Source organism: Austrofundulus limnaeus, unplaced genomic scaffold (genome assembly GCF_001266775.1).
Source record: "Austrofundulus limnaeus strain Quisiro unplaced genomic scaffold, Austrofundulus_limnaeus-1.0 Scaffold269, whole genome shotgun sequence".
Classification (NCBI taxonomy): Eukaryota; Metazoa; Chordata; class Actinopteri; order Cyprinodontiformes; family Rivulidae; genus Austrofundulus; species Austrofundulus limnaeus.
This window is the reverse complement of record NW_013952671.1, coordinates 189,880-201,027: the sequence shown is the minus strand read 5'-3', so window position 1 is coordinate 201,027 and position 11,148 is coordinate 189,880. Positions and strand designations below refer to the sequence as shown.

At 36.7% G+C, this 11,148-nt stretch overlaps 1 protein-coding gene across 2 annotated transcripts in view; it reads right to left on the bottom strand.

Annotated features, from left to right (window-relative positions):
• The window catches only part of LOC106526285 (glucosidase 2 subunit beta), a 210,977-nt gene that overhangs the window by 187,395 nt on the left and 12,434 nt on the right, over positions 1-11,148 (bottom strand). For both annotated transcript variants that reach the window (XM_014020853.1, XM_014020852.1), the window contains exon 6: positions 97-226. In XM_014020853.1, the coding sequence (XP_013876307.1) occupies positions 97-226 (130 nt within the window). The remainder of the gene's footprint in view (positions 1-96; positions 227-11,148) is intronic.

The window sequence follows — 11,148 nt, the reverse complement described above, 5'->3', positions numbered from 1 at the left end:
TATATATATACATACATACACACATACAGTATAAGCTGTAGCAATTCTATGAAATGACTGTCTTTAAGTTGACTCTAAACGCAGAATTACTCTTACCATTAATTCCAACTTCCAGCGACTTTATTGTTTGTTCTTTGAATCGGTCGGCRTCATGTTTCCTCCTCCTGTGTTCTTCTAACTTGATCTGCAGATCCTCAGCAGCCTGCTGGAGCTCTCTGAGCTGAGCCTGAAGACAGAAAAAATAATAAACATGACAATTTCAAACCTTAATATTAAAAGGGCAATTAAAGGACATTTGTGGATTCTGTATTTGTGAACAAAAAGAGGACAGACGCAAGAATGAATGAATGTTTGGATTGGTTGGGTGAGCTGTCGGACAGTTGATCAACTGGTCTGCCTATTGATCAACTAGCTCATTGACTAGTCTGCTGGTTCGTTGGTTTGTTTGTTGATTGGTCSGTCGGTTGACTGGTCAAGTATTTGKTTAATTGGTTAATTTGTCTGTTGGTTGATTAATTGGTTGGTTGGTTAACTTGYCTGTAAGTAGGTCAACTAATTGTTTGGTTGGTTGACTTGTCTTTTKGTCCATCAGTCATTGACCCAGACCTTGCCATATGTACTAGGCCACATCCCTACTACTTTTTAAGACAGCTTCACAAGACTTMTTGATGTGCTGCTTGTCCAATTGGTTAAATGGATCAATGATTGTTTGTTTAACTGGTTCATCGTCAACCAGTCAATTGGTCTGTCTGTTGGTGCATGGGTTGGCAAATATACACAAAACTACATTTCTGATATCTGCACCAAATGTTACCACGCAGAGGTTATAATTCAAAGAATGTTGATAATGGCCATTATTCTGCTGAGTCTGTCCTAAAAATTATCAATTTTCCTTAACTTTTTACCTTCTTGTGTGCGTTTTGTAGATTTTTCCTGGACTGGCCATTTTACTTGTTCAGCTCAGATCCTGATTTTAAGATTAAAATGTTACAGCTAAACACAAGCAGGTGCAAAATGGTGTGTTGAACCCTTACAAATAATTGTAGATAAAATAATAAAACCAAAAGAAGCAACTATTGCGTGACTTAATGTTTGTAATACCTTGAAAAAACAGCTACCATCTTTTTTTCCTAATTTAACTTATTCGACAATCAAGCAATTTCATAATAATTTAGGCAGTCTGTGGCATGCAATTTCCACATCTGTCTACTAAAACTCAAAAATATTTTGATTAAAACCTTCACTTGGGCGTCTAATTTCTCAGATCTTATGTTCTGTGTAGTTGAGTAAAAGTTTTAAATATCTACTGTTGGTCAGTAACAGTCCAAGCTTTTAGAATGACAGAACRTGTAGAATTTAAGGGTTTAAAGTTGTTGTGACAATGGTTTCTGAGGTTTTAAAATGTGTAATTTCAACAGATTTAAAGAATTGTGCATTTCATTGCAATARAAACAACACACTTAAATATTTGCTATCCCTCAAAGTTGTACACTGTTAAATCAACGATCCACTATGRTTCATCGACAAAAGAAAGACAGAGGGACAATGAAAAGACATCGTCTCTCAACTCCCAAGGTGCCTCTGAACCTTAGACAATCTTCAGGTAAGATTTAATTCTTGGTCACTCAACAGTGCATACAACATTTCAATGGATCTAATTCAATTCAATTAAAAAATTCAAGGTATGCTGACAAGTCAAAGGACTTGGAGGGCAATTAATAAAATCAAACTCCTTAAGTAAAAAAAACCCAATATCTGGTGTCAGAATAAAAAGCAGACAGCAGAAATCCAGAGCCTCAAGAAAAACCTTGATGAACAAATAAATGCTTCCAAAGTTTTTTTGGCCAATTTATACAGGTCAGAAAWACGGAATGTGGCCTGCGTGAACAAATTATTTAAAGAAAAACAAGAGCGAGATAAGGAAAAAGCAATGTTCAAAGATGTCCAAGACATTCTCATGTCTACTTTTACCACCCTAGAAGAAGGTTTTCTGAGTCAAAGTGAGAAAATTTGGGGATTCATGGATGGAGAGACAAGACTGCACTCCCAGCTTCAAGAAGCAGAGAAGAACTACGAAAAGACATTAGAGGAAATGCTGAAAGTGAGCAAGAGTGAGACCAGACTGCAGTCCCAGCTTCAARAAGCTGAGGAGAACCACAAAAGCGAGTTAATGCAACTGCAGGACATCTTCAACRAGAAAGAAAGAGAGAACACCAAAAAGCTGAGCAAGGCGCAACAGAAGGCGGACGAGTGGAAGAAGAAGTATTTTGCTTTGAAAAGTAGCATCCAAACAGAGCTTGCTGAAAATAAAAAGTGCAAGAGACCAGATGAGACCAAGGGAAAGGTTTGACACTCAAGTCCATGAAAAAAGAGGTACCAACGTAAAAGAGATCAGTGGGGACAAAGAGAGGAAAAAAAACACAAGAAAAAAGTGACAAAGAGGAGACTAGTCCCAGATGAGCAGAACTGCAGGAGAACTATTGCTTTCCATCACCRTTTCTCCACCTCCAGCCTTTAACAGCACAATCTTCAACTGTGTCACCCGGTCACCACAGACCCCAACTTTGTCCCTCTTTGGMCCAACCACAGCTCCCCGCCAGGCACTGACATACAACCTTTCTGCACTTCTGTGCCCAAAAATAAGTAAATACTTCATTGAAACAAGTCTTGTTTGGAGGTTTCATACTTGAGTATAGTGGTGTTTGAGTATCCATGTCTGAGTAGCAGTGAGTGAGTGTGTCTTTARGTCATTATGAACAATTTGACAGCTTTTTAGTAAAAAGTTAAGAGGTTAAAAAGGTAACTAAACCCCAATTCAACTTTTTCTGCAGATAAACTGTCTAAAATGTACCTTAAGTGTATTATCTTTATATTTYTGTGCAAATTTTGACATTTTTTTATAAATTTGTTTGTTTCTATAATATTTGGTCTAAAATATTCTTAGRGCTGCCCTCTATGGGTTGAGCGGTGGCTACTGCAGTTGAATKTTCCTATTGATTAAAACAGCACAGCTTGGTACAAGTTTACGTCACAGCTCCTATGATGTAAACTTGTACCAAGCTTACGTCACAGCTCCTGTGTTTGGGTATAAAAGCATCTCACCCCCTGCAGCAAGTCAGGGCTTGGAACACTACGATGAAAGTTTGTTACTGCTTTGAACATTAGCCCATGTTAGCAATGGTGCTGCTAACATCACTTTTCTACTTAGAAACTGGACCCATTCTGTCCTCCATTGTCTCACAGCACCAGCTTCGTRCACTGCTGAGTCGGCACCTTGAGCCAGCAACCACCTGCTGGGCTCCACAAGCCTCCTTCTACATCCAGTGACAAGCGGGGTGAAAAAAAATCTATAGACGTCTGCCTTGTATCAATCACAAAACAAACAGAAGGAACTAACTTTAGCAATCCTTTTTGYGGTTCAATTGTTTTTAAAGGAACTACAGAGTTGCTCTACCGCATCATCTTCAATATTCTAGTGTTGAACGAACTTTTCATATGTTTGCATAAGTTGTCTAAAACGTTAGAATGTGACAGGGCCTTAACAYACAGTGTTTTAAAATGGACAGGACAAAAAGTAAGGAAATTGGTGTTTGGTAGATTATTTCTTTGTTGTAACAATTCTTCTTGGCAATAAATCTTATACCGCCTGTTAATTTCCTTTTTAAATGGCGCCACATTTATAAGGAACATGCATTTGTGGGATGAGCAGTAGAGCCGAGTATATGGGATGAACACATGAAAAATTTGTCAAATCTTCTCTGCCAAACAGCTTATTTTGCTGTTGCCATTGACTCTTGTTTTGAGCTTCTGGGGCTGCAAATCAGGTTCTTGGTATAAGATTTATAGTAAAGAAACTTTGTTACAACAAAGAAATAATCTACCAAATACACATATCYTTACTTTTTGGGCTAAGTTTAGATGTATTGATTGAAGGTTCACCCAGTGACATACATTATACATACAGAACCAGAAACAAGATGATGAAGCCACTAAARGGAAAATCAAACCCTGATCCACTGGCTGCATTACAGATTTAAAGTCCCACCCCTCTATGTATATATATAGTTGATGAGGGCATCTCAAACTTGTCAAAAGCACAAGAGGTGTGTTTTTTTTTCCTTTATGACTCCTTTATGGGAGTTATCCTCAGAAGCAAATGTCCAAATCTAAAAACCTCAGATGATAAATTACTGAAAACCTTGTACAGATTTGTCTATTGTTATTTCAAAAGTGCTCTCCAATAKAGTAAACCATAAATGTGGGAGTATAGCTGCTAAAGTAAAAGTAAGCTGAGGTGGGTACATAAGTGGGAAAACAAAATAATGTGCAYGGCCAAGAATGCAGTTTCAAATTTAAACACTCAAAACGCAACCACACAGCTTGCTGGTCATTTAAATCAAACACTCAGAATTCAATGAGGCTGCAACAAAAAACAAGCTCATTTTCCAGCAATTTTGTGTTGTCAACTRGACACCAGCAGTTGCAGCCTCACGCATCAGTGGTTCCGTTTTGCATCATAGACACAATAAATCTGATCCATCAGACTTGCTGTCACACCAAACAAAAATAATAATAAAATTTAAAAATGGACGATTTACTACAACTGAGCATCACCTTCCATCACTCTCTGTAATGGACCAATTAACACGAAAGAGCAGCAGCGTCTTGTCGGAGCAAATGTGCGTCAATTCCACCTTCAGGATCTCTCCTCAGAGACTTGTGTGACGTGGTGATGGATCCTGTGTGGTTTTCARGCAGGGATGACTACCTTTCTAGGCCACGCTGCTTGTTTTGCCMAGTTCAGTGATTTATGGGGTCTATTAGCAGAGTACTAGATCATATCGACAAGTAAAAGATAAATTAAAAAACTTCAAATGAAAGCACACAATTACTAAAACTAGTGAGTAATTTAATTCAGCATAAACTTTAGTTTATATGCCAAACCAGTATATTTAAAATACAAAACCTTATGATCCAAAGGTGGAATTTTTTATTGGACTCAAAGCTGACTGGGGTTGGGAAAAACCAAATCATGTGCAATTAACCGTCAGAAAGAACTATCAACAATTAATATTTGGCAATTTTCAGTTGCTGCAATTAATGTCATGCGATGRCGTGTGATGTGATGTGTGCATTTTGTGTTACTGAAGATATGTTGCTACTCCACATTGTGGAAAAAGTGGGTTTCACATCCCAKCTGACCAATTYAAYSTGTTAAAATGAAGAAGTTATCTTGACTGGTGGTTTGTAAATATAATTTTAGAACATGGGTAACTGAATAAGAGTCAAAAACATGCAATGGTCATCTATTAATCTTCATGTTAATCATTATTGGCTAAATGCCACAATTAATGGTGATTACTGTATTTATTTATGTATAATACTAGAAATATAACCCTAAAAATCATCCATAAAATGGGGCATAGTATTATACACAGGTTATTGATAATTACATTTTTATGCTTAGTAAGATCAAAAAATGATGATCGTATTATACTTGAGATCGTATTATACATGAATAAATACGGTAATTTTTTTACCAATATCGCCCATCTCTAGAGCTGACCCTGTATCTGCTTTCCCAAAAGAGCCATTGAATATGAATAAAAATAGTTAAACTAATTACTAAGCAATAACATTTTTTATACCTTGGATGCAATTAATTTATGATTGGGTTAAGCATCTAAGACATGTTTAATCTAGTTACATTGTGCTGGGATTTTTTAAAGAATATAAAATAAATCAGAGGCCTATAACAACTTGAAGAAATGTACACTCATAGTTTTAAACAAAGATCATCTTATATTGAGTAATGACAAGTTTATAGACATTTTAGCCAGACTTTTTAAGTGATATCAGGCTCAACCTTGAGTAAAAGCTCATGGTGAGYTAGAGCTTGGTGTATGCGTTAGGAAAGCCTGTCAGGTACTACCGTACCAAATTTAGCCCAAYATCTGTAAAACCRATASAGTTCTAATCTTTTTGGTGTATTGATCAGCTATGGCAAACCTTGACTTGGGTYGACTSTAAAAGTTAATCAGTTGTGGATCCAATAACTTTGATAGTTTCATTAAAGTCCATCCAAAGATTGGTGAAATAGTTARCTAATGCTACAAAAAAAAGCAAAAACATGATTCACATTCAGGTACTGATAATGACATGGAATCAAGCTCTTTTCTGCTTGAAGAAGTTGTACAAAAAAAGGAAATAAACTAAAATAGTCACAAACCACTTAAAAGAACAGGCACCCCAACACTGAACCCTAATTTCCATTTAATCATTTTTATTTTTATGTAGCCCTTTCATTTAAGAAAAGGTTGCCAATTTGATTTTAAAACAAACTTTCAGTAAGAAGCTTTTGTAGGAGTATATTTGTCTTCATCCCCTGAACCACAGGAGGAGTTCACTTTTGAGTCGACGTGTACGGTTTCCAGCACAACAGCCCTGAGGTAACCCTGCCGTATCAAAAGTAAAGATTCCCCACCGTATGACTCAGAGAGTCGCTCTGAGAGAAGATGATCACAAAGTGCAGGAGSGCTAGGACGACTGAGTGACACTTTAGCCTCGATCTGCCAATCATCCGGCACAAAARGAGAACGAGACAGAAAAAAAATATGATGTGTGCAGGGGGAAAAAACCTAGAGAACTTCAGCTGGCAAAAATAAATATGTCTACGTTTATGTGTGTGACAAATAGTGTCCTTTGGTAAAACCTTTGCAAAAGAAGTTTAAGCTTTTGATCGAGATTTTTCATCACAAACAAAACAGAAATTTTGAAATGCTTTCTAGCAAAAATGTGCTGTGAAATTACTTAAATTCTCCTAAAAAATTATGTGAATTTAACAGTAAGCAAAAAATATCAAATAAAGTCACRCACAACTTTAAAATGTGTGCACACATTTAAGTGCATGAGTTTTTTTTAATGAAGAGGAATAAAGTTATACCAAGTTGAATGAAAAATGCATACCAACCCAAAAAAAATTGATTTTAAAAATCGGTTACATATATCAGCCCGACAGCTCTGATTTCTACACATTAATATGTTGGTCCACCTTTGAAAACTTTTGGATCCAATTCAAGATGGCTGCCACTGCAAGCTAACCTTAGCAAACACACAATGTCTATGTCTCAATTCAGGGTCAATTAAACTGAAAAACAAAGACACCAGAGTTTGTTTGTGTTTTTAACCAAGTCAGCAAAGTTTGGACAAAATCATCAAGGGCCGAAGAATGTTTGTTTGTTTGTTTGTTTGCTTGATGTACGTTTTAACAACTTAGCTGATGAAATTTACGTTGCAATGAGATATTAAATAAAATGTACAAAAATACAAGTACTGATAATGGAGCTAATCACTACTGTATTCATTTATGTGTAACAACTTTGACTGTGAAATAATACCTCCAGTGAAAAGATGTGAAGACATGTCCCACCACATTATAAAAGGCTCGAGATATAAAGCGTAACACTATGATAACGGGGTAGTGCGTAGTTACGCAAACAGACATCACGCAAAGCCTRGACTAGTTGCTCTCAATCCTGATCCTCGAGGACCACTTGCATTTTTTAGACGTTTTCCTGTTTTGGCACCCCTGATCTAAATTAGTGATAGCTTTTGGAGAACTTCAACTTGCTGAAGGGCGGGGAAATAACTAAAACAYGCAGGATGGTGGTCCTCAAAGACCAGGATTGAGAACAACTAGCCTGGACCATCTCATTTCACAGCCGGACTGCGTAGGCTGTAGACTACAGCCCCTGATTTGAGACCCAGTCAATGGTTTGAACTTGGTGTATTTGAGTGGCTCCCAAAGTTGGGAATGGGACTCCAGTGTGGGTTTTGAAACATCAAGGTGGGGTCTTGAAAGGATTTTCATTGTTTAAAAACAATTTTTTTTGCCATAGTTGCTACAAAAAAGTGAGGTTAGTGTACTTAAAAATGGATGAATTTAATATAATGAATATTGTTATAATGCCTTTGTTTATTTGACCTGATACAAATGTTTTTCCACCCGAATACAGTTGGGGTTACAGGTCTCGGCTACTCTTTTGTGGGATCATGATTAGTTGTAACAGACTTTATTTGATAAACATTTATTTTAACTGTAAAATAAAGACTGTAAAAATACTGTAGGTTGTTTAGTTTTGTAAATTTTTAAAACTATATTTTAACATGAACGGAGTCATTTTATTTACACACAAAGCATTCTGGGTAAATGATGACGTGGATACGTCCTCGGTGCGAGGCTGCTAGTGAGCTATATCCACCCTGAAGGTTAATCTTGGACAATATCTGATGATCGACTCTTTTAAATGAAACCAGAGAGCGTTGACAGAGAGGAGAAGGTAGAAATGACTCAGCCTGTAACTGAAAATATAGATGGAGGACAACAGAGCTGCTTCATGGAAGAAGAACCTCAGCTTAGCCTGTTAGCCTTCACGATAGCGCCGACGCTATAGCGTCTTATATGTATTAGCTCAGTGCTAGAGCGACAACCTAACAAGCTAAACTGTTGTCCTCCATCCATATTTTCAGTTACAAGCTGAGTCATTTCTACCTTCTCCTCTCTGTCAACGCTCTCTGGTTTCATTTAAAAGAGTCGATCATCAGATATTGTCCAAGATTAACCTTCAGGGTGGATATAGCTCGACAGCAGCCTCGCACCGAGGACCTATCCACGTCATCATTTACCCAGAATGCTTTGTGTGTAAATAAAATGGCTCCGTCAGTGTAATATAGTAATAAACTTTTAGTTTAAAAATTAAAAAAACTAAACATCCTACAGTATTTTTACAGTCTTTATTTTACAGTTAAAATATATGTTTATCAAATAATGTCTAATGTTACAACTAATCAGGGATCCCTTTAAAACATGAAAAGTTTGGGAACCRTTGGTCCATTCGACAGCTATTTAGYTAAAAAGAAAAAGCCGGTGTAGAAATCAGTGTCAAAATTTCCTTCACCCGTGAGGTAGTAGCTGAGCATCATCCCCAATACATTTCAACTGTCTGCACTGGCCAAATTTCTGGAAACCCGAGATCTGTGGTTCTATCCAGGCCAGCCCCGACTGGTCTGATTTGATGTCAGCTATTGATTGGTTCACTGACTGGAGCGGGGTTACGTCACACAGATGAGAGTAACTTTACGTGAATCGTTTGCAGAGACAGTAATGTTTTTTCCCAGTTATTAAACAACAACAAGCTAACATTAACTTATTGTTTTCTGTTGTCCTGCCCTCTCGTCGTAAGCATCATACTGCTGGATGGTCTGGTACAGACTTTGGTACTTTTAATTTGAGTTTGGTGTCCATTATTGTTGTGTCGCCAAAAAAAATAATAATAACCACTTGTCAGCGGTTCTCTGCTCAATGCAAACACAACCAGGGCTGGGATAAATGCCTTATGTATATCTACATCTACAGCAGATCACATAAGAGCTTCAATGCAAACTTTGGAATCCAAGACAGCAGGCGAAATCCAATCCTTTAAGAGAAGCTTTTTTTTATTTACCGATCAAATTGGAATTATAAGAGATAATCCATGAAACGATTACCTTCAAAATGAAGGAAATCTGTTTTTGTGTCAAACATCTCACTCTAAGAAGAGAACAAGATGGYCTCCACAGTGGGTTAAGGTCAGTTTGGGAAACTGGCACCGACAGCCCAACAGGYGGATGTAGCAGCAGGTGCTGAGAACACACGAGCTAAAACAGCACTGCAGAGCACAAGCTGCTCACTTAGAATAGAAATCCTCAGAATCCGGCAACATCTAAAAGCAAATTAACCTCGACGTCCCCCCTCCCTCAAGCGTGTTAGCCAGGTGATAACACTTCAGTAACAATGTGGCGGCACGGCAGCACGAGGGGGGGAAAGTTAATTCAACGTGCAGAGGAGAACGACAACAAACAATATCCCCACACAGCTGCTGCAAATTAAGAGCGCATTTTGTTATTTTTTATCATCATCCGAAGGGCAGATTTCAGAAAGTGTTTACTGACAATAAGAGGAGGGGAGAAACACTAATTCCGGCAAAACTGTGAACCTTCAGTGAAAGATGTTAAATTCACTCAGATTTACTGTTTGTCTAATAAAGAAATGTTTACCAAATTCATCTTATGATCTTTGTACCAGCCTTACACTCATATCTTGATGCTCAGTTTGTTTATTCCCACATTGTTGTGTTCAACTAAAGGAGTAGTTCAGATATTTTGAAGTGGGACTTTAGAGAAGCATTTAGACATCCAGTATCTTACCTGTCGTAGATAGCTCTGTCTTCTGCTGATGTTTTTARCTAGGGTTCACCTTATTTTAGTGTTTAGCAAGTATTTTATTGACCTTGGTATTTAGCTAATATTCCTGCTGAGTTTTTAGCTAGTATATTGTTCACTTTTCACTTCAGGTTTTCGTTAGGGTTTCACAAGTATTCAGCTTATATTAGTTATTAGCTAKTGATCTGCTTATTTAATTTTCGGCTAATGTTCTGTCTAGTTTATATCTAGCAATCAGCTTGTTTTAGTTTTTCACAAGTATTCTACTTACTTTAGTATTTAGCTAATTGTCTGCCGATTTTAGTTTTTTAGCTAGTTTTCTGCTGATATAAGTTTTTAKCTTGTGTTTTGTTAACTTGAGTTCCTGGCTACTTTTTTAGCTTTTATTAGCTTTTAGTTTATTTTAGTTTTTAGTTAGTATTCAGCTTATTTTGGTTGTTAGCACGTGTTTTAAGTGTAACTTAGTATTTAGCTAAAATTCTGCTGATATTAGTTTTAAGCTAGTGTTTTGTTTTCCTTACTTTTTGGCTAGTTTTTAGCTTTGAGTTATTTTACAAGTATTTGGCTCATTTTAGGTGTTAGTACGTGTTCTGTTTAGTTTAGTTTTTGGCTAATGCTCTGTTTATTGTATTATTTAGCTAATATTCTGCTTATTTAAGTTTGTAGCTACTGTTATGTTAATTTAACTTTTCTGTTAGTTTTAGCTAGTTTTTCGGCAAATTTTAGTTTTTAGCTAGTTTGTCTAGTTTTTAGCATATTTTAGTCTTTTACAAGTATTCTTCTTACGCTAGTATTTAGCTAATATTCAGCTGATTTTATTTTTTAGTGTTCTGTTTAGTTTAGTTTTTGGCTAATGCTCTGTTTACTGTGTTTTTTAGCTAATATTCA